Source organism: Berghia stephanieae, chromosome 2 (genome assembly GCF_034508935.2).
Source record: "Berghia stephanieae isolate SIO BIC M18660-M18661 chromosome 2, UCSD_Bste_1.3, whole genome shotgun sequence".
Taxonomy (NCBI): Eukaryota; Metazoa; Mollusca; class Gastropoda; order Nudibranchia; family Aeolidiidae; genus Berghia; species Berghia stephanieae.
This window is the reverse complement of record NC_088361.1, coordinates 43,370,062-43,394,320: the sequence shown is the minus strand read 5'-3', so window position 1 is coordinate 43,394,320 and position 24,259 is coordinate 43,370,062. Positions and strand designations below refer to the sequence as shown.

General features: G+C 35.9%; 1 protein-coding gene across 3 annotated transcripts in view; it reads right to left on the bottom strand.

Annotated features, from left to right (window-relative positions):
* Window positions 1–24,259, bottom strand: part of LOC144964930 (uncharacterized) — a 163,990-nt gene that overhangs the window by 79,194 nt on the left and 60,537 nt on the right. For all 3 annotated transcript variants that reach the window (XM_078899728.1, XM_078899726.1, XM_078899727.1), the window contains 24 exons: window positions 23,755–23,921; window positions 22,674–22,853; window positions 22,063–22,179; window positions 19,971–20,123; window positions 18,632–18,784; window positions 17,679–17,891; window positions 16,834–17,029; window positions 15,689–15,916; window positions 15,016–15,209; window positions 14,478–14,641; window positions 13,286–13,433; window positions 12,439–12,684; window positions 11,070–11,321; window positions 9,869–10,102; window positions 8,666–8,853; window positions 7,969–8,191; window positions 7,471–7,644; window positions 6,879–7,208; window positions 6,018–6,227; window positions 5,405–5,581; window positions 4,465–4,686; window positions 3,371–3,523; window positions 2,230–2,400; window positions 105–1,457 (listed from right to left, as the gene is read on the bottom strand). In XM_078899728.1, coding sequence (XP_078755854.1) covers window positions 105–1,457; window positions 2,230–2,400; window positions 3,371–3,523; window positions 4,465–4,686; window positions 5,405–5,581; window positions 6,018–6,227; window positions 6,879–7,208; window positions 7,471–7,644; window positions 7,969–8,191; window positions 8,666–8,853; window positions 9,869–10,102; window positions 11,070–11,321; window positions 12,439–12,684; window positions 13,286–13,433; window positions 14,478–14,641; window positions 15,016–15,209; window positions 15,689–15,916; window positions 16,834–17,029; window positions 17,679–17,891; window positions 18,632–18,784; window positions 19,971–20,123; window positions 22,063–22,179; window positions 22,674–22,853; window positions 23,755–23,921 — 5,846 coding nt within the window. The remainder of the gene's footprint in view (window positions 1–104; window positions 1,458–2,229; window positions 2,401–3,370; window positions 3,524–4,464; window positions 4,687–5,404; window positions 5,582–6,017; window positions 6,228–6,878; window positions 7,209–7,470; window positions 7,645–7,968; window positions 8,192–8,665; window positions 8,854–9,868; window positions 10,103–11,069; window positions 11,322–12,438; window positions 12,685–13,285; window positions 13,434–14,477; window positions 14,642–15,015; window positions 15,210–15,688; window positions 15,917–16,833; window positions 17,030–17,678; window positions 17,892–18,631; window positions 18,785–19,970; window positions 20,124–22,062; window positions 22,180–22,673; window positions 22,854–23,754; window positions 23,922–24,259) is intronic.

Here is a 24,259-nt window from a genome sequence, read left to right as displayed (position 1 = left end):
AACCCAACAACAACAATCAAACGATATTCACGTTTCCTACTCTAAATATCTTTCTGGAAAATACACATATGAAATCAAAATATGAAATAAATACTCGTACTTACCGTCTGGACAATCATAACAAGAAGCAGCCCCAGTATGATTTGTGTAGGTTCCATTAGGACAGTAGAAATGCTGATAAGATTCTTGTGGGCAGTATGATCCAGCAGGACAGATATCACCAGTTACGCCATCTGTGGGAGCAGCGGACACAGCCCCAGATGTACAGTAGAACCCTTCATTACAGGAACCAGACACAGCCGCAATGCCAGTTGCATTACAATAAAACCCAGGATCACAAGGTGTACAAGCAGTATTGTTGGTTCGTCTTGTGAATGGTTGGTAGGTGCCAAGAGGACAAGCAGTCGGTGTGTCACTTTGTTCAGGGCAGTAATATCCAACGGGGCATTCATCTCCATAGCTTTGCCCAACTGGATTTGCTTCTTCTGATGCATTGGAGCAGAAATAACCAGCAAGACAAGGTCCATCGGGTTCACTTAAACCTGATGAGGCACAGAATTCCCCAGGTGGACAGAAAGTACAATCAGCTAACGATGGAAGTTCTGCTCGATCTCCATAAGTTCCTTTTGGACATTGCTGAGGTACAGAAGATCCTTGGGGGCAGAAGGTGCCTTGAGAGCATGGACCTCCATCAGCATTGGATGCTGGTGATATAGATGTCTGGTTGATAACACAAAAGAATCCAGCATTGCACAATCCAGTTGGTTCTGTTATTCCCTCTACTATGCAATAATGTCCTGGTAGACAGCTTGAGCATTGAGTTTCGTTTTCAAGACTGGTCTCATTTCCAAACGTTCCAAGAGGACATGGGTTTTCTTTATCTGTCTGGGTTCGTTCTGGGCAGAAGTAACCTGCAGGGCAGACCTTTGGAGTCACCACACCATGTGACGGCGCTGCAACGCCACTCTGTGTTTCGTTTATGGCTTCTATTTGATCACAGTACATTCCAGCTGGACAGTCGAGACAAGTTCCTTGGCCAGAAAGAGGTTGGTAGTAGCCGGATAGACAAGGTGATTGGTTAGGACTTCCTTTAGGACACTGGTGACCCGCTAAACATTCATTTCCTGGGGGCTGAGGCACTATTTGACCTTCAGGGCAGAACCAACCAACATCACAATCGTCTACTGGCTCAGGTAGTCCAGTCCCAGAGCAGTATTTGCCAGCAGTACAAGGCAGACAACTTGTAATGTTGTGGCTGTAGAACAGGTTGTTATAGGTGCCTGACTCGCATGCAATTGGAGTCGTACTACCTTCAGGGCAATAGTGTCCTTGAGGACAAGCATCACCAAAAGTCTCGTTGACGGGGTTGGGAATAGTGGCATTGCCACTGCAGTAATAGCCAGCCAAACATTTTCCTGTTTCATTTGAAAGACCATCAAGGTCGCAGTAATAACCACCTGGAGATAAGAAATTATTGAAAAACAAGTAATAACTAGTGGGGAAAAATTACAAATGTTGGCATTCTAAAGAACAAGGTCATCACTATAAACCATTACTGATGCAAAAATGTCCATTAAACATCCCTATAAACTTAACGTTCTGAATAACAAGCAAAAAAAACAAACAAACAACATAACACACACACAAAACAAAAAAAAAACAACAAATCTAATTTATACATTCATTTTCTGTACTATAAGTTAATCTCATTTGAGAGGTATCTTTCCAAATCAGAAGATGTATTTGAAAACAATCTAGGCTATCTGCCCTTTACAAATACCGTCATGCACAAATCAAATTTCAACAAACACTAATCCACAACTGTCAACACGCAGACATAGCACCCACACCACCCACTTTGGACATACACAATCAATGATTAAACACAACATGTAGGCAACAGAGCTTTTTCCCATGAACCACAAAGGAATGGAACAATCTGCGAGAAGAAATAGTGACAGCTCTAAGTCATGAACAATTCTTGGCCGCTCTGAGTGCATACAACATAGTACAGCGCTTGTCACCAGCATGATAGCATTGGCTGCCCGAACAAAAAAGTAGAAGAAGAAGAAGAAGAAGAAGAAGAAGAAGAAGAAGAAGAAGAAGAAGAAGAAGAAGAAGAAGAAGAAGAAGAAGAAGAAGAAGAAGAAGAAGAAGAAGAAGAAGAAGAAGAAGAAGATGTATTCCATCTTCATAACAAAGCTAACATAAAGCCTAAAAATCACATACCAGTACATGGGGTGGGAGCAGATGATCCTTCTGGACAGAACGTTCCTGCCTTACACTGTCCACCTGTACTCTGTGCAGGACAGTCGCATGACCCAGAGGTGTCATTACCAAGGGTAGAGGGCTCAGCTGACCACGCCCCTGATGTGCAGAAGTAACCACCAGTGCACAGACCTTACGATTAAAGACAAAACCGATATCAGTTTGTTGCTGTTTCAACTAATTAACCATATAATCTGATCACTTCAAGGTGACAATTGACATGATTTGATGTAGAATACACAATGAAGTAAAAATCTTTGGCATTGATGCAACTTACAAATGGACCTCTTTTAATTGTAAGTTGATTGAATGAGGAGCAAAATATTCTCTATCAATTTCATGCTGATGATGGTGATGATGATGATGATGAGGATGATGATGAGACGATGATGATGATGATGATGATGATGATGATGATGATGATGATGATGATGATGAAGGCGTCTGAAAAGTAGATATCTCGTCTTGTAAGAAGTCAAGAGATGCTGAGCAATGACTGAATGTAAGAAAAAGATTGCTAAACTATAGCACCTTACATAATATTATCTCACTCAGCTCAGGTGGTCATGGGTACCTGGCTATTGGCAGTGGCCAATATTGTAAAAGTGCTAGTACAAAAAGACACATGGGAGGCTAAGTGTACAGTATGAAATTGAATGCTGTTATGAATGGTCTATTGGGAATAAACAAACCGTTGTGATGTGCACTGAGCATGGCAAATTTACAACACAAAAGTGTATAATTATTATTCATCAGTATGACTTTACATGAGTTACAAATAATGCATATGAGTTCCTTTACAAGAACTGCAATTTATAATAAGTAAACACAGAATGAAAGTCTAATTATGACAATTCACAAAATATAATATAAACCTCATTTTCTTTTCTTTCTTTTTTTTTGTTTGTTTTGATTTGCTTTAAATATTTGGAATTAAAAATTTTTAAAAACCAGCAATTTTTGAAAGTTAAACAGAAGCAAATATTTTCAAATAATAATGGGCTAAACAAAACACTTCTGTGATAAAATCATGGAAAGGCCTCAAGCCTATTTAATAAGATTTCCGTTTCTATTACTACTACAATCCTTCCAAATAACTGACCTGTTGGTTCAGCAAGTCCAGGTTTGTCACAGTAATGGCCAGGTGTACAAATTTGACAGGCCAAATAGCTGGAGCTGGTTGTCTGGTTATTGTAGGTGCCATTAGGGCATGGGTACTGGATATCAAACTCTGTACCGTCTGGACAATAATGACCTGAATTGGGGGCAAAAAGTTGAATATCATGAACGCCTTTGAAAACCGAGATTTTAAACAACAGTACAAAAGCAGTACCCTCTGTTTGGCTGAGTCTGTTTATATGAAGAATAGTAATAGATGTAAATACCTGAATGAAAAGGAACAGATATCCTCACCATAAATGGTGGAAATAGATAAATAAAACAGCTATCAGTTCTCTTGATATTGTTAAGTTCTATAATTTGATTCTTTTGTTGGTTATACTTCTCTGTTGGATCTCATGACACGTACTTTATTAATGTCTTTCACTGTTCTTGTAGAAGACAACATTATATTTTCTCTTTTACTAAACTGTTACAAACCCAATTTTTTTCTAACATCCAAGTTAAAATCAAGTAGATTAAATGAAGATGCCATGAGTGAATTTGGATCCAGTTTCCATCCCAGCGGTATAGTAAAAAGATGGACCTTGTGAAAGGATCCATACAAACAATGGATGACAAGTAGGATTAATATGATATCGAAATACATAGACGATGCAACAATTTTAGCCATTTATCAGGATTTCAAATGACAAAATGACTTTTGGCTATATCTCTATCTTTTCATATCAAGATCAGCTCTCAGTCGTTGATCTCGTTCGTCAATATCTCTTCAAACGAATAGACTGTACCATTAGACCTCACGATGTTATGAAGAAAAGGAGTGATGTTGTCAACTTAGCATACTTGGAGTTATATTCCACCAGTCTTTTCATTTATTACATTTCTTGGGGGGTTTTCCATATCCCAAAATTCAGCAGAATATTAAGCATAACATTACAATCTTATCTGGCTAATGATAAATGATTGGAAATATATAAAAAAGATGCACCACTTGTGGTAAACCATTTTTATCCCGTAGTTTCTCATCTTCTTTGTTTATATAATGGGTGGGGAATTATAGGAACATATTCATACCTTTGGGACACACTGTTGTGCTACTGCTTCCCAAAGTACAGTAATATCCAGCAGGACAAACAGTACAGTTCGATTGGTGAGTGTTGGGGGCATAGGTACCAGGGGAGCACTGCTGTGGTTCACTAGATCCCTCCTCACAGAATGAACCAGTGGGACATGGACCACCTTCAGATGTGGTAGTGCTTGGATTGGAAATATTAGAACCTTCGGTACAGTAGTAACCTGGAAAAACAAATTTGCAAGTAATAATTTGGCAAGATGAAAGCATAAACTTCGAGGGAGAATAGGAGGGGGAGGGTTGGACCGCGGAGAGCGATAGAAAAAAAAATGGAAACCATTTTTGACAATGTGCAGTTCAAAAAAGATATGCAGGAACTAAAAAGGCTAATATTTGATTGCTTTATTTCCATTTTCATTAAGTCTGCTCGAGAATGGTTTTATCTAATAATGAGGATAAAAAAAAAAGTATGAATAATTATAAAAAGAAAGAATGTCAGTAGTTTTTGACCCTATACAGGACTAATTTTTATTTTCTATGATTAACGATGTTTTGATTAAAAGAAAAATCAGCTATAAGGAATAATTAACCCTCTCCTTACCAACTACACGAAAATCGTCAAATCGTCACATTTGTTACAATGCAACTAACATTTTTCTCATTCTGATTTATTTTGTACACAAAAATTTGAAGAATTTCTTTGGTTATAGTTATGAGAACTTAATGCTGTTTGGTACAGCTTGTTTCACAGAATAAAATTATGTATAGCATGTTTTTTTCGTTTCAGTTAGAGTTTAAAAAATAAATTTTTATGTTGGGTGGGGATGACATTTCGGGAAAAATCTGGAAAATGGTCGACAAGAAGAGAGTTAATTGCCATATCAATTTTGTTAGATGAATCCAATAATATGATAAAACGAATCAAGTCTAAACAATATTTACCTTCTTGACACAATCCAGACGGATAATCCAGACCAGGTACTGAACAGTAATATCCAGGCAAACAAGGCTGACATTCCGATTCAGAAACCAGCTGTGTCTTGTTGTTAAATGTTCCTGCTGGACAAGTCACAGGTTCTTGGGTCTGTTGTGGACAGTAATGACCCATTGGGCACACACCTAAGAAGACATAAATCCTTTATCAGTTGTTGCCATCATTGTGAATTAAAATTAATCTTACTCATTATAAATGTGAGGTAAAAATTTTATCTTTATGATATGTCTTCAAAAAGAGACGAAAGCATTAATAAAAATAGTAATGTTTAGTTTGAAAATGAATAAAGAAAAAGTAGTTATATCTATTTTTTTTTAATTGAGCATTTATAATAACAACAATAACAATAATAACAACTTAACGTGCTCAAAGCACTTTACAAGGAGTCCTTAGACAACAGCAATATTTAATATGTAAGACGAGACAATATCTAAACAATGTTACACGTTTTCTGATAATTTTTCTTTTATCAAACTATATATAAGCAATGCCTGTTATATTTTTAATCTTTGTCATTCTTATGACACATTTCCTATGTCATCATTTTAAATACGAGCTTACCAGCGTCGCCAGCTCCCAACCCATTAGGTTGCTGCATGTCAGAACCACCACGGCAGAAATACCCTGCATTACATGGTCCGGACTCAGCAGTGAGGTTGTCTAAACCACAATAGAATCCTCCAGTACATTGAGTGCACTGACTCACGTTAGCTAGACCCGTGTGAGGGCTGAATGTGCCGGCTGGACAAGGCTGCCAAACAGTACCAGTTCCTAAAAATATAGTAATCAATATATATATATAAATACTGCAAAACTGTAAAGTATATAAAATAAGTTGATTTTCAATACAAAACACATGCAACCACAAAAATTTAATTATACATATAAAACATATTTGTAATTATCTAAATATTCATGAGATTACATATCAAGATAATATTATATCATCTTAAACTTTTGGATTATCCAATTAACCTTTTAATACCCTCATCAAATTAGCTTGTCTGTTAAAGGGGATCACGAATACTTAGTCTCTAAATGTTAGAATGTAAAGAAATCCAGTTGTGAATGTTGATTAAATTACACAGTGTTGTATGGTTGTTACATAATTTAGACCAACTGTAACTAAGTAAAATGTTATATATTATTTGTGAGTTCATAAATAATATGACCATAAGTATTTAACAGATAGTGTATAAAGCAGTAAAGGGGTTTATATTGTTTGAGGTAATAATCATTCATCAAAATCTTACATTAACATTTTTAACAAAGTATGTTGATTAAAGTCAACAAATTTGCAAACAGTATATTTGGAAACAATAAATAAACATAATCTTTACATCTATAACTTTTTGACACTTTAAAAAAAAAAAACAATCACATTTTTAAAAAGGAAACAATGTAAAGGTTAAACATTGTTACCTTCAGGACAGTAGAAACCAGCAGGGCAGTCGACGGGTGGTGTTTGACCATTAATACAATAGTGACCTGGTGTGCATGGTAAACATTCCTCATTCAGTTCTGTGTCAGTGAATGTGCCGTCTGGACAAGGAACAGGCTGGCCACTGCCCTCGGGGCAATATGAACCCACGGGACATTTGTTACCCATAATACCATTAGTTGGAGCACTGCTGGTGGAATTCCCACTGCAATAGTAACGAGCTGTACAGTTTCCTTGGGGAGCTGTCAGGCCTGGAACTGAGCAGTACTTTCCTGGCTCACATCCTGCACACTCATTCTCCGCTTGTAAACCTTTTGAAAAATGAGGCATGGATTTTAAGACATATTATTCTCTCCACCCTACAATATATGCAGCATTAACTTATTTTGCAGTTTTCAAAGATGTGTTAAATTTCAATTTAATAATCTTAGTTTGCTTGCTATCAATTAAAAAAAAAGAAGAGTGTTTGAGTACTTATGCATTATTTACTCGTGAGACTAAATCATAAATTCCACAAATTTGTTAGATTTTCCATGCATATGAACTCAGGAGAGTTTAATTTCATTTCCTTACCATACATTCCACTGTAAGTTCCAGCAGGACATAAGACAGTAGAAGCAGAACCAGCAGGGCAGTAACCACCTATCTCACAAATATCCCCAGTCACGCCATCTGTTGGAGTTGCACTTGACGATCCTTGTATGCAGAAATAACCGGCATCACAATTTCCAGTTGGAGAGGAGAGACCTTTGTTTTAAAACAGATGATTTATTTTTAATGATAAAAACCTAATCTTGGCTTTTTTGTATCAAATAATGTAATGAATAATCAAGGATAAGATTAAAATCTTTACATTCATTCCATTTATAGGGAAAGGTGGGTGGAGATGGAGACTGATGGGAAATGAGAGATGATAAATAGTGAAAAAAAATAACAATGAGTTTTACAATTCTCTTAGAAAATGTTGAAATTATTACAAATGAGCAATGCAACAATCAAAGGTCATGAGCCAAGTACATTTTGTGTAAAATCCACCTTTGTGTTAATTTATCACGTTGTTATTTTGTTTACCTTCAGCATCACAGTACATTCCTCCAGTACAAGAAGTGCATTCTGAAGCAGACGTGAGTAAAGTCTTGTTTGAAAATGTACCATTTGGACAGCCAAATTCGGTGGCAAATCGGGTGCTGTTAGGGCAGTAGTAACCAGGTACACAGGGAGTGGGTATCTCAACGCCTTGGGTGTTATTTATAGCATCACAGTAATAGCCAGATGGACAATCTTTGCAGCTACCCTGTTGATTTAATGACACAAAAATAATTATTAAATGGGAAATACAACATTTTTTTGTATTTCATTTAGTTGGGATTTCAGCACTCTTAAGAATTAGTTCCAGGGATCCTCATTATATACAGCTCTCAATATTTTCTCAGAGATAATATCAACCAATGATAAGGATATGATTTTTTGATTAAAACACATAATGAGTTATAGAGCAAGATAGCATAGTTACAATGAAGTGCTATGAAAGTCAATACTTACACATAAAAATAATCAACGTCAATATTCTGAGAGATGATACAATTCGTTGCTTTATACTCAACTTTAAAAGAAAGTTTAAAAAAAAAAGAAATGAAAAAAAAAATCAAAACAAAACAAACAAACAAAATACAACCTCCCATTCCTCCCAGAAAAAAAAAAAGAAAATAAAACCCAATTTAACAAAGCATAAAAAAGAAAAATCAACAATGACCCAGTCACCCTATACCTGTCCATTGAGATTCTGGTACATTCCAGAAGGACAAATCGACTGACTGGAGCTCCCTTCAGGACAGAAATGACCTGGTGTGCAAATGTATTCAGCTGGGCTGCTTGTGTTTTGCCCACCAGGGCAGTAAAATCCTTCAGCACACTTGTTTATTGTTTCTGACATACCATAGCTGTCGCAGTAGTAACCTGAAAGATGAGTATGAATAACCATTTTGAGAAAATCCGTGGAAAAATGTGAATGCATACTTTAACCATAAAGCATATCTATTTTGAATTCTTTTAATCAGAATCCATCCAAACGTCGAGTACAAAGCGAACTCTCTATCCTGAAGGCAAAACTTAATTCAATTAAAAATGTATAATTGATCATGAAGCACTAATGCTCCATATGTGAGTTTAAACGCAATGCATTTGATGTAGGACATTATCTTGTTAAACTTTGATGAACTATTTGGGCACAAATTGAGACTTGGCACCAATAAATTATAATAACCCTTCTCTCTCTCCCCCCCCCCCCCCCCCCTTCTTGCTCATAAAAAAAACCAGAAGAAAAAGCAAATCCCGTCATCGGTTATTTTTCTAAAAAATTGATATATTCCATGAAGTTGTCGTACTGCTCCTAAAAATGATAAATATCTCAATTATATGTCCAAATAGCATTATATTAAAAAAAGAGAAATGCACCAATAAAGACATATAAAACAAAATTGCCAAGATAATCATGTTGAAAGTTAAAGCCTTATTGATATAAAAACGATTGCCCCTTGGAAGGAGGGGTGAGGGAGGGGGAGGGGGGGGGGGATAGTTAAACAATAAAGATAAAATATTGTTAATGCAATTTCACCAAGTTTGCTATATCATCTATTTTAACAATGATTTTATGGATTATTAGTCATCCTCTACCACCCTCTGTCTAGTTAAATGTCTCTCTTCTTTTTCTGTCTTATAATGGTGAGCGGAGGCCTCAACTGTGCCACTTGTAGTGGCTATGGATTATACCCCTTGCCTAACATTGTGCAACATTACTTTCATAACAATGAACCAAATGAATGGAAGGCTGAAGGCTATATTAAAAAATTAACAATATTAATCACCTCGTCACCTATAAGAGTATTATTTGTTTAAAAAAACAAACTTTGCTCAATCTTTTTTTCTTAACTGAAGATGACCTTTTGCTAAGATTTTGGTCAAGTTCACTCACCTGGAGTACAAGGGAGACAATCACTTAGATCTGAATTTCCTGTGGCGTTGCTGTAGTAGCCTGGTGGACACTGATTGGGCGTACCAGTGCCTTGTGGACAGTAACGGCCTACAGGACAAATGTCACCTGTTATTCCGTCTGTTGGTGTGGCTGACTTTGATGCAGAGGTACAATAGTAGCCAGGATCACATTTCAAAGTTGCAGCACTTAGACCAGCAATGTCACAATAGTAACCTGAAGTTCAACAAAGATAATAAGTTTACTTAACGATCACCAAAACAAGCAAAACAATCAATTGAAGTTTTGTTGTGTTTTATTTTAAACAAAATGCCGAAAATAAATACATTAAAAAAATACATTGAAGTGGCAGGTAGAAAGGGATTGCCAAAAACGCAAATCTCCATAATTTCTTCTGCCTCAATAAAGTTTATCTTATAAAGACAAGAGAGTCTATATCTTAGTGTATATCAAAACAACAAAAATTCCTATTGGAATCGAATATTAAATTGAAAACTCCTCTGAAATCAAATACATTTGCCTCCAAATCTTGTTGAACCATATGTTCCGCCCCGTGCATTGAGATCAGGTGATCATCGTCTACTTAAAGGGCCAAAAAAGGGTAAAAAAAACTTTCTGACAGATCCTTTAGTCACTTTGCACCGACTGTCTGGAACAATCTCCCCTTATCTCTTTGTGACGTCCCTACTGAACTCGCTTTCAGGAAACACTTAAAAACTTATTTATTTCGAGAATTCTTAATTTATTAGTTATTTTATTTGAGCAGACGATGATCACAGGATATGTATGTATATATTACTTTATGTTTTAAATAGTTGGATGGTGGAAGGTTTGTGTGTGTGTGTGTGTGTGTTGTGTGTGTGTGTGTGTAAGAGAGAGAGAGAGAGAGAGAGAGAGAGAGAGAGAGAGAGAGAGAGAGAGAGAGAGAGAGAGAGAGAGAGAGAGAGAGAGAGAGAGAGAGAGAGAGAGAGAAATTTGGATGGATTGAAGTTATTGTTATGCGCCTAGAGCTTTATTGCATAAATAAATTTCATTATTATTATTATTACATTGTGAAAACCCCTAATAAAATATTGTATGCCTTATGTAAATATATATACATTGTAAAGTGCTAAAATTTAATATAATCATGATCAAACACTTCACATATCCAGTGGTTATTTATAACCTTAATGAAACTCACCAGGTTCACAGTCCAGAGGTCCCGAGGACCCAGAGGGACAATACTGTCCTGGTTGACACTGTCCACCGGTCGAGTTAACGGGGCAGTGACATGACGGCACTGAATAGTTGGCAATGTCTGTGGGTTGAGATGACCAAGCCCCTCGTACACAGTACCAGCCAGCAGTACAATTTCCAGAAGTGGCAGTTAGACCAGTGCTACCACAGAATGAGCCAGGGTCACACAGGGTACAGTCTTCTTCCTTTTGTTGGCCTAAAAGGAAATTTAAAAAATAAGACGATTTTGAAGTAAACGATGCCATTTGGTGAATGATCAAGCTGCTAATTTAACCAGGTATCTGCTGTACTTTGGAAAGGCAACTATTTAAAAATTTGACCAGAAAGCTCATCCTTCAAATAACGATCGATTTAAATAACCCTCAGCTTGGCAAAAGCTCTCAATATTGGGACATCGCAAAATTTATTGGTTATCTGCATCAATAATTTAAAAATTCAATTTTTAAGGTAAATGAAGCCATATTCATTTTTTGAAAAACGCACTTAGAAAAAAAAACAGAAAAAGAAAAGAAAAGAAAAATAAATCGAGATATCTTCATAGATGATAAACTATGTTCAGGGCAAAATAAATCCAAATTTTACAATATTTTAAATTTTGAGTGGTAAAATTTTATATTGAATGTGGCAAATTGTCCATAATATTTAATTCATTAACCCTCCCCCTCTCACACAAAAAGCATGCTTAAATTATGTTTAATGTACGTTGTGACGTATTTTGAAGCTATCTCAGCATGGTATTGACAGTACACTCATTATAAATGAGTAGTGCCCGTGGAACAAGATTTTATGCCAGTTTGTAAAGAAGTAAACAGCAAGTAACAATTACTTGCTACCACTGGATCAAACAGACCAAGTTACCCAATCATTGCTGGGAGGGCAGAGGAAACTTTGTACAAAATGTTCTTCCTAAAAGAATACAATCAAGGTGTCTGATCACCAATCTAACCCTTGAATCTATTTTAGACCATGTTGCGAGTCCAAGATCATACCACTACACAACAACAACAGTCTTAATTTATTTGTTTTATATTTATACCTTTTACTTTCTTTACTTGGAAACCATCTAAAAGGGCCTTATTGTCTTTTTTTATGTTTTTTTTTTTTTTTGGTGGAAGGGGGAGGAGGTAGGAAAGGAGGTAATTACAACAATATCATTTTATCTTTTATGGATTCTTTTCATCAATTGAAGCACACCATTTTGTTATTATCTAACAACAGTATACAAATCATCAGTATAGACAGCAATATGATTAATAAAAATATAAATATAGTTCATCTTCAGGTTACAGATTTAATTTATGGGTCTTTCTTACCGGTGTTCGGATTGTAAGATCCCATAGGACATGGATATTGAGTAGACTGTTCTGTTCCATCTGGGCAGTAATGGCCTTGAGGACACTCATTGCTGAGGTACTGGGTGGAATTGAGAGGACAGAAGTATCCAGCGGGACATGTTTTACAAGATGAGAGGCCAGTCGTATCGCTGTAGGACCCAGGAGGACAGCCAAGAGGGTATGATGTCCCATTAGGACAGTAATGACCAATAGGACATGGACCGCCTGAAATAACAAAAATTTGCAAGTTTGAATAGATACTGGTAAAAGCGGAGATTTTATATAGCGCAATATCCGCTAAACGTGCTCAAAGTGCTTTACAAAGGGTCCCTGATCAACAGCAACACAAAACGTAAAGAACGAGACATGACGCCTGTTAGCCGATAATACAATTTTTTTCAGACAGAGACAACACTGTTAACAGCCAGGTACTCATTTTACACCTGAATGTGAGTAAAGCATCTTTTCCAAGGACTCAACTATGCACCAAGCGAGGCTCGAACCCAGGACCTTCCGATATGAAAGCAAGTGTCATGCCACAGGACCACATAGTCGCATATATATTTTTAAAAATCATCACTTTAAATAACAGCCTAACTGAATGCACTAAGACTTGTTCATATTTTATGTGAAGTATTATCATTTTAATTGTTTTTGTTGTTGGCTGAGGAAGAGTTGTGAGCCTCAGAACATTCTGTGTTAAATATTTTGCTATGTTCTGAAGCTGTTACATTCATTTTTGTTCATTTCTGCTTCTAGCAGCTTAGTATTCACAGACAGCAAACATTTTACTTGTATCTACCAGTCATGGTATGGTCTCTCTTACCTGTAGAATCCTCCACAGGGTTATTTGGTGACTCAGCTCCACGCAAGCAGTAGAATCCTCCATAGCAATCCCCTGATGGTTGTGACAGACCAGTCTCACCACAATATTGGCCGAAAGAGCAAGCGGTGCAGCCAGCACTGGATGTAGCCTAGAATATTAAATATGTTGACATCACCAATAGCTCAAATTATCATGTTGATGCTTTGCAGGTAAAGTTTTGCAGAAAGTGCATTTAAAAAAAAGTGTACTAAATTGAGCTAAAATTGAGCTTTTATATAGAGCAATATCCACTAAATGTGCTCAAAGCGCTTTACAAGGGGTCCCTGACCAACAGCAACACGTAACAGGTAGAACGAGACATGATGCGATAATACATTTTTTTTCTGACAGAGACAATGCTGTCAACGGCCAGGTACTCATTTTACACCTGAGTACGGTGAGAGAATGTGAGTAAAAAGCTTTTTCCAAGGACTCAACTCTGCGCCAGTGAGGCTCGAACCCGGTACCTTCCGATCCAAAAGCGAGTGTCATACTACAAGACCACATAGCCACACTGGTCATGCTGATTATGGAAATACTTATGGTTCAATTGGCAGAGCACAAGCAACGAGACCAGCAGTTGCCTCTGGTGCAGTCGAACTTTTATTCACCATATAGTGATTGGGTATTTAGGTGTGTTAGGTCTTTTGGAAAAAATTGTGTTAAACTAGCATCCTATCTAAAGGATAGCAAGTAATTGTAACAGACGCTGGAATAAACCACAGCTCCAAAGGCTCTGACAGACGACATATAGAATGTATATTGATAAGATTTATATAATTTTATGCATCAAATTACTTGAAGATTAGCATGGTGTGTTGAGAGAAGGAGAAAAGAAAGATTACTCAACAGCATTAGTTTGGACTTAGAGTAGGAAGAGATGACCAGAAACAATGGCACGCGATGGTGAAGTAAAGGTCTGAAGTTGGGTGGTGCTCTTGGTTGAGAACAAAGACAGCAGCCAAAGGTCAGAGAAAATTGAAAGAAAATGTCCAAGCACAGTAAACTTCCAGGCACTGAGAGATTTAAGATTAAGAAAAAGCAATTTAAATCATAGGTATAATATCATATCATATTATTTAAAATTCAAAATTGAAGTTAAATTTTTTTTTTTGTAAATCAAAATCCAAATTTTATATTTTTTCGTCTTTACCTTGGTGTCATTGTTAAAAGTACCCAGCCCACATTCTTGAGGAGTAACGGTGTTGGAAAGACAGAAATGGCCTGATGGACAAGGTCCTGCTGTGCCCTTAAAGCCTGTATCTGGGGTGGCAGTGTCGGAACCAAGGGTGCAGAAATATCCGGGATCACAAGGCCCTTTTATCAGAAACAATATATAAAGTTTAAAATTTGAAGGGATGAAAGCTTTAAAAGTTGGGCTAATTTTTAAAAATTAATTTTAAAAAATTTCTTTAACCGCTTTACGTATTTACTGCGAAAGTACAAAATTTAAATAAACCAACAGCACATTTAAAATTACCTGAAGGTAAAAAGAAGTTTAATCATTTATCTTTACCGGAAAAACAACTGCATGTTAATTGAGTTGTTGTAGCAAAAAGAGAACATTTCTTAAATATTAATGAAGGAAAATCAACACCCCCCCCCAAAAAAAAAAAAACCCCCAAAAAAACAACAAAAAAACCCAACCAAAAGTCCAAAAACCAAACACTTAGATCAATAAACTTCACAACCTGTGACAGCTGTTGCATTGAGCTCTGAACAGTAACTTCCTCCTGTACATTGAGTGCACTGAGATTCCTGATATAGACCAACTTGGGCACTAAATGTTCCTGTTGGACATGATTGCCAGACCAGGCCGGTGCCCTCTGGACAGTAGAAACCAGCTGGGCATAGTTCTGGCTGGACAGCTGACACACAGTAATAGCTGAAGACAAAACGTTTGTTTCATTAATTTGAGAAATGCTGAAAAGTTTTGCAGGTGATACAAAATAAGGTAAAATGATTGCTTTAATATTTTTTTTAAATGTACCTCATTAAAAAAAACAAACAACAAAACAACCTCCAAAACTTCATCATAATTACATACGCTAAACTGAGCAAATAATGATGGTAGAGAGATGAAAATGATAGAAGTTTAATCATTTGCAAGAGTGTGAGAAGAATCAATTGTTAATTAATGATTTTTAGTTGACATTGTACTCTACTAATCGATTTTTCTCTTTGAATTCGTATCCCTTGTACACCCTTGCTTTGGTCTTAGTTTTTCAATACTCTTCAGATAGTAGAAAATTGAAAAATAATCGATTTTTCTATATCTCAACAGATATATCACAGTGACCACTACTTGAAAGATAGCATTACTTATACACAAGAGCATGTAGCAGATGTGGACGATATACTTACCCTGCAGTACAATTCCAACATGCCTCGGCACCAGTTTCATTCATATACGTTCCATGAGCACATGGTTTAGGCACAGCTGTTGCCTCTGGACAGTAATGGCCAATAGTGCAAGGATCACCAGTGACACCACTATCATTGGGTACTGGTGTGATGGACTTAGAACTACAATAAAATCCTGGATCACAAGGCCCTGATGGCTCTGTTAGGCCTGTTCCGTTGCAGTAGAAACTGTGAGAAAATGACGATAAAAATGAAAAGAGAGACTGCTCGAAATCACATAGCTTTTTGCAAAAGACATTTAAGAGATTTTGACTTTTTTACTAACCATATGACGTCTTATTAAAATATTTAAAAGTCGAATTATCTGAAATTGAACTTGCAAAAAATTATATTCTCATATATAAAAAAGATTGTGATCAGGTGGAATGATATCAACACAAAAGTGGAAGATGTATATAGAAGAACAAGATAGAAGTCCTTAGGAGAAGAAATTGAATGGAGATGATAATGAAATGAGCAAATACTAATAACGACTGGCACCAGCGTAAAAAAAAGTACTGAATTGGAGAAATAGAACAAGAGAGAAGCCATAAGGTTCTTGGAAGAAGGTTGTGGAGAAGAACATCTACAGAGGAGAAAAAACCATTAAAAAACATAACCAGACTGGCCCAATACATCGAATAACAGAAGTATATATATATATATATATATATATATATATATATATATATATATATATATATATATATGTGTGTGTGTGTGTGTGTGTGTGTATGTGTGTGTGTGTGTGTGTGCGTGCGTTTGCTTTATTTATGTATTTTTTGGTACAGGTACAAGATAGGTGAAAGGGCAATTAAATGAAAAGATATGGTTTATCAGGGACGCAAAATCTTGACTCATAATCACTGTTAAAAAACAAAACAAAGTAAGACAAAGGGGACCATTTCAAAGAAAAAACTAAACTTCATCTGAGACACCATCACATGATTTATTATTTTTTTAAACATAAAATCAGCAGACCACTCCCCCCTTTACACATATCCACATATACAGAAACAACACCCACACACACACACACACATACACACACACATACGTACATGCAGAAACACACTAACATTGCCAATAAAGTGGCCAGTACATACCCTCCAGTACAATCTGAGCATTCCGTATCTATGGCCAGTCCCTGACTGTTGGACCAGGTTCCTAAAGGACAGGGTGTTGGCGTAGGGGTGCCACTGGTACAAAAATGTCCCTCAGGGCACCGATCACCAGTTACACCATCCAAAGGTGTAGCTGTTGCTGATCCATTGATGCACCAGAACCGAACATCACAGTCGCCTAAGTCGAAAGCAATCAGTGAAATATTTGAAATTAGCTCTAAAGGCGTGAGCATAAGTTATTAAAATACACCAGTTTAATTCATTTTTAAGAAGGTGAGAAACACAAAAAAACCCCTACCATTTTAGGGCACCTTAATAAAGGGTTTTTTTGTAAGATAATATGTTATGGATATTTCAGTAAGTGACTTTCAAAATCTGCTATTTCATATTTAAAAAGAAAATGAGATAACATTCTCTTTCGGTTTATTGGATATTTTGGAATCAACAGGAAAAGGCTGGTATTTATTAACACTCAAGGAATTGTTATTAAAGTCATAGAAGTGCTGCATTTTCCTCTTTAACTCACTAATTAAATACATCAGTTTTCTCTGAATGATGAAAATGAAGATTTTGAAAGTCACTTCATAATTCAGTGTCTAAGAAAATGGAGAAAACATACAGAAAAACACATATTTTATACCTTTCCACCATTAACAGTAGTGTAATTTGTGATTAAACCGGGAATGCTTAATAAAAAATCAGTCATCTGTCTGGCATTACTTTTTTTTTTGGGGGGGGGGGGGATAATCAGGAAATTTATAATTTTCTCTATACTAGCCCGGCCCATCAGGTGATGGGTTACATATTTATTTCCCTGAGTCACTCACCCGTATAATTAGTAAGTCCTGGGGTATCACAATACTTTCCTGAATCACACTGAGTGCATTCATCCACGGCTTTAAGCTGGGTAACAGGGTTGTAGGTGCCAGCGGGGCATGGGTATTCAGTGTTAAATCGAGTACCATTCGGACAGTAGTGACCAGCAGGACAATGATAAGTCAGGTAAGAATCCAAATTGTCTCCCACGTTGCAGTAATAGCCTGACCAAGGATAGGACAAAAATTTAGCAAGGATATGACTAATTTTAGATATAAGACTTGAACTATAAATTTTCCAATAAGCACGAAATAAATTTAATAGTGTTCAAACTGGTTCTTACCGATATAATTTTTAATAATAATTTTTAAAAATCATATTTGCAATATTGCTGGCGTGAGACTCTAACTGTGAAGAAAATATCTACAATTTGACAAAATTAGTGAATGACAGGATATCTATGATTGGAGTCGGACACTAAAAATCATGTATGTCAAATTCTAACTGCAAGTGACATATAATTGTTGCATTTGTGTTTATGCCAAAATAAAAACGAAATTGCACTTGGTGCTTGCATGGTTACATTAAGACGGTATGTGTAGGTTTTGTGGGTATTTTCTCTCCTATTTTCTGTCAGTCTCGATAAGATACTTTTATTCTGTGTACAAAGTTTGAATTTGAAATGCTTCTCCTTAAACTTTGCAAAAATCCTCTAAAAGTTCCAAGATTAAGACAATCCAGTACTTCTACATAAAAAAAAACGAATTTGACATCTTATGAACAACATAATTAAGATACGAGTAGAATTTTAATAGCATGGAATATAGAATTGGATGTAGACAATTAAAACTATGTTTCAAGACAATTACAGGAAAATGCATAGTACTACTTAAACTACAAAACAATGGTTTGGATTTAAAGGGAAAGAATTTATCAAAAAGTGAGAAAGATTGTTCAGGATTACCTGATGGGCATTCCTTGCATGCACCTTTGGCTGTCTCATCCTGGTAGGTACCAGAAGGACAGTGAATTTCTTCGTGACTTCCTTCAGGACAATAGAAACCAGGTTGGCAAGGGAAGGGTGTGGCTACACTCTGTCCTGTTGGACAATAATAACCTAGGAACAAAAAATTAAAAGATGAAAATCATGAAATCGTTTGTTTTGACCTTATTCAAAAGCTTTTTTTACCCATTGGGTTGACTTAAAAAAACAAACAAACAACAAACCCGCTTTGCATTAAAAAGTGTTATATAATTAAATCAACACATTCTATCACGTCAAAGAATTGTGTCACGCAACAAATCTATTTGAGTTTTTACACTGAATTGAATCAGTCTTTCTTTGTACTGGTGGGGTTCCAGACCTCCCATAGTGGGCAGAGAGGTACATACTGTGTCTTCTATCCCCTTATATCTGTTTTCCAACATGCTTTCTGTCTTTGTTTTGTAATGAGATTACTTGGTCTTGTCCTGGCCCTGGTCGGAGTCCTGGCTGGGAGGGAAACAGTCAAATGCATAGTTATTGTTTTTGGGAGATGATATTTTTTCCTTGTAAATCATCTCTGTTATGTATTATTATATTTGTTGTTTTGAATGTATCATGTAAGCATTTGAGTGTATTCCTCTTTGTTGGATTTTGTGCTTGTGTTCGGATGAGACTTTTAGGTGATATCAAACTAAGTACATTGGTGGTATGCTCTTGGAATCTACATCTGATCCCTATTTGTTCCCAGTTCCCCTTTGTCTTAGTTTCTCTTGGGTGCTTTAATTAATTCTAGAACTTGTTACTATCCCATTTTCTTCCTTTTTACTGGAACTGATATGACCTTAATGTGTTGCAAGAGCTGTAAAGCCCTTAATCACAAAAAAAAACATCTTTTTTTTTGTACAAAGCTTACAAGGAAGATATTATAACAAATCTGGAGTGAATATAAGAGCGGTAAATTGATGATATTGAAAATTGAATAGAAGAGTTATAGAAAACAAGCCATAAAATAAATCAACAGGATATTACAAAAAGCAATATGAGCTAATTATTAATAATTATTCAAATGAAGGAATATGGCGTAGAATGAGTAAAACAACATTGAATGAAACCCCTTGTCGTCTATAATAACACCACTTGCTTTGAATTAAGGTTTATAGGATAATATATAAATAATGACAGAACACAATCCTATAAAGTAATTTCTAAAAATGTCACTTCCATCAAGTCTCGATACAAGAGACATCTGTTAACAGATCAAATTTTTGCACTGAATGGGGATACTAAAATCCAAACTTTAAAATGTAGCTGAAAGTACCTTCTGCACATTTTCCAGTTGGCTCAATCAGTCCTTCACTTCCACAGTAATATCCTTGAGTACAATTAGTGCAGTCAGACGACAAGACGTTTCCTGTTTTGTTGGAGAATGTGCCCAGTGGACACTTTGGTTGGTCAATTCCTGTGCCGGTACCTGTGTGCAGAGACAAAAAAAATTGACAAAGAAAATTTTAATTTCAATAGAAAAATTTTCAAAAGCTTTAACACGAAACATTACAATATTGCTTTTTCTCAATTGTGCAAACGATTTTATTGGACTGAAAACATTCTCCTCTGTCCATACTTTGGATGATAATCGGGCTTTTCAAATAAATGACATGATATGTCCTTGTTATACCCTGCTTGTAATTTGTTGATTTGTTTCATTTTTGTCAAATGATTTTAAAAAGGTCAAATATCAAAGCGGTACAGTGACTCGTCCTGGTATAAAGTTAAGCAATGTTGAGTGTGGTAAGTGGTTGGATTGGTGACAATTATCACAAAACCTTGGCTTTGGTGCTATGGCCCAGGGTAGGGCACTAATCACACATTAATCCACCCTTTGATACCTGCAGTGAGGGATAAGGTAAGAGAGTTGGTAGGAGAAGGAACCCAAAAATGTGACTTGTACTTTTTGCAATGACAATTTGGCTCCAGATGACTTGATATGGGATAAGTGAGGAATTTTGAAAAGATTTGAGTATGGAGAAATCATGGAAATGTGCTATATGAATCTGTATAATCATTAAATTGTGATAAATTATGAGTTACGGTTTGTACATTTTTCATGTGTTCAAAGCAAATGCAATATAATATAATAAAAACAAAGTAAAGAATTTATGTGTGAATTGTTTACATTCTGTTGTGTCACAAATCGTTTTAAAGAGAGCAATGGAGAAAGAGAGAGAGAGAGAGAGAGAGAGAGAGAGAGAGAGAGAGAGAGAGAGAGAGACACAGAGAAGAGAGAGAATATAATGATGCCTGCCGTTCTTTTTTTTTACCTGCCTGTAACACAATGTGACAAACGTTGTAAATTGGATAATGAATCTCAGTGTGGTTAAAAATTGGCAATATCTTATATCTCACTTGCCACAAAAAAAATATGATTATTTTTTAAAATGTGAGTTTTTACATAACGTAATATTCACGAAATATTCTCAGGCCCATGCCAACAGAAACACTTATCATGTGGGACGAGACATTACACTGGTAAGGCATTATGACAATTTTTTTTCAACAATAACAGACAAATTGTTACAGGTTAGGTACTTATTTTACTCCTAAGTACCGAGAGATGCTATGAGTAATGTGTCATTTCCAAGAACTAAGTTTTGTGCCACTCTCAGTGTGGCGTAAATCATGAATCTATAGGTCAGAGGTCGAATATGATACCACAAGATTACAAAACAACACAAACAAAGGGGCAAATATCGATGCCAGGTCTAGCAGAGATTTTTATCTGATTGCCCCCCCCCCCCTTCCCCCTCCCTGACCACCCAGAGAGATTTTATAGCTGTGTTTGGTAGATCTGGCGGAGTGAATTTTGTGATAGACTAGTGTCCTGTCCAAAGGATTGCAAAAACTTGCTATTGTCTGTTTAACGCTACAGAAACATGATAAACTCCAACTTCAACAGTATCACACTACTTGCTCGAGTGTCAGCCTCTTGAAGACCTCAGATGCACATCCCTCTCAGCAAATCCAAGCATCAGAAACACACTGAATAGTCCCCTTAAGTTAGTAAACTCCGGCTTCATGGGTCTTATGACTCATCAGGACTATTGTAAATTTACACTAATCTATAAATAAATTTAACCTCAACTTAAATCAACATTACATTTTTAAAACCATGATCTCTCTTGAAGACATGAGATGCACATTCCTCCCACCAAATCCAAAAATCAGTAACACAATGTATAGTCACCTGGAACAACTATAAAAGACGTCTAACTTCTAAGTCATGGCACAAGACCAAGGGGCTAGAGCTCAGCTAGTCACTGGTTTGGATAAGTAAGTAAGTGAGTAAAACCATGATCTTTGTGTTCTTTCCCCTACAGGTAACTTTATGCAATTAATTGAATTCTCATCCTTACCACAATATCGTCCAGGTGGGCAAACATTTCCTGTCACACCATCGGTGGGATCTTCAATCTTAGCTCCTCTGTCACAGTAATATCCCTGTTTGCAAGATGCAGTGACGGATGACAAGCCTAGAATTTGGATAAATATGATGAATTGTTGCCATCATATAATACATAAATATTTAGTTTTCATCTGGTTGAAAGATATATGTAAGAAATTATTGAAATGACACTTTTCAAATATCAAAATTCTTGTTTTATTATTATTATTATTATTATCATTATTATTATTATTATTATTATTATTATTATTATTATTATTATTATTATTATTATTATTATTATTATTATTATTATTATTATTATTATTATTATCATTATTATTATTATTATTATTATTATTATTATTATTATTATTATTATTATTATTATTATTTATTATTATTATTATTATTATTATTATTATTATTATTATTATTATTATTATTATTATTATTATTATTATTATTATTATTATTATTATTAATATTATTATTATTATTATTATTAAAAGGTGACGCTAAAATCAGCTATATGATGATCATTATTCATCTTACTATTAGAAAGCTTAAATATAAGTTTACCGGGCGTTTCACAGTATCTTCCCTCCGTGCATTCTATGGGTTCACTGGAGCCACCAGGACAGTAGTAGCCAGGTTGGCACTCCCCACCCGTTACATTACTGGGACAAAGACAGTCTCCAACAGTAAAGTTGTCATACTCGTTTGGAGTGGCTGACCAAGCAGCCACCACACAGAAATGACCTATAATTAACAAATAATGATTTTCAGAGTTATTTTTAATACTCAAGCCAATATTGATTGCTCAATTTGGCATCTACACAATAAAAATCAAATAAAAAACAGTTGAAAAACTATAGATGATAACAATGACATATATTACAAATTTATTTGGGGGGGGAGGGGGGGCGGGGGATCCAATGTTTTTCATATCTCAGGTTAGTTTAATGGAATATCAACATTGAACAACAACAGAAGAGTTTACCTTTGTTTCTGTGGGGTAAAATTAATATAGATAGACAGTGAAATTGGTTAGTCTCTTTGAGGAAGAGATTCTTCTCTATGCCAAAAGTATTTTCTGCTAAATCTAAATAGGACTTAGCTACCCGATCATTACGGGGGTAAACTGGGGTGAAAAAAACCCCACATAAACCTGTACTGAATACTGACTCAAAAAGGTCCATTTCATATGGGTTCATTGAGCTACTGGTTCCTAACAATACCTCTTATGTACTTCATGAAGCACAGGACAAACAAGGATATATTAGAAGAGGTACAAGATCAAGCAGGAGAACAAGAACCATTGTTGTCACTAGTGAAACGAAGGAAACTGTCATGGTTTGGACACACTGTTCGCCATGATAATCTGTGCAAGACTGTGCAAACAGGGCACTGTGGAGGGGCAGAGAAGAAGAGAAATACAGAAAAAACTAGGTAAGACAAAATCAAAGAGTAGATAGGCCTGGATCTTAATAGCCTTCTTGAAAAGGCCAGAGACTGTGAAGAATGGCGTAAGGTTTGAAGTCTGCATCCCGCATGCACCCCCCCCCCCTCTCCCCTGATGATCAGCTGGTCATGGGAATGAGTGAGTGAGTGAGACATCATGAAAAGTTTAAATTTCTAAAAAAAAATTTCCATTACATACCTGGATCACAATCCCCAGTAGGCAAACTGAGTCCCTCACTACCACAGAACATCCCTGGTGTGCATGGGAAGCAGTCCGACTGGCTCATGCCAAGAGTTTCATTGCGGAAAGTTCCCTTTGGACACGGGTACTGGTTGTTAAACTCTGTACCTGCTGGGCAATAATGTCTAGGAAGAAAGTAGTAATAATGAAGCTCATTAGAAGATTGATATATACAACTAACCTTAAAATGTTGCAAATCATTAAATTGGAAGAAGAGATAAAAAAAAAAGCTAATAAGTCCATTGAGATCAGATATTAAGTAGTCATCCAGTGATCTTTAAGAAGAGTTACTGTAAATTGTATTTGTTGTCACATAAAATGATTGGGCAGCGATGGAGGAAAGAAAAAAATGCCTACAATTCTTGTAGAGACAGCTGGTTATTTTAAAATTTTTTATTCTTCTTCTTTTCTTTTTGTTAATATTTTTACAAAATCAATGGGAACTATTCCTGATCAAATATCC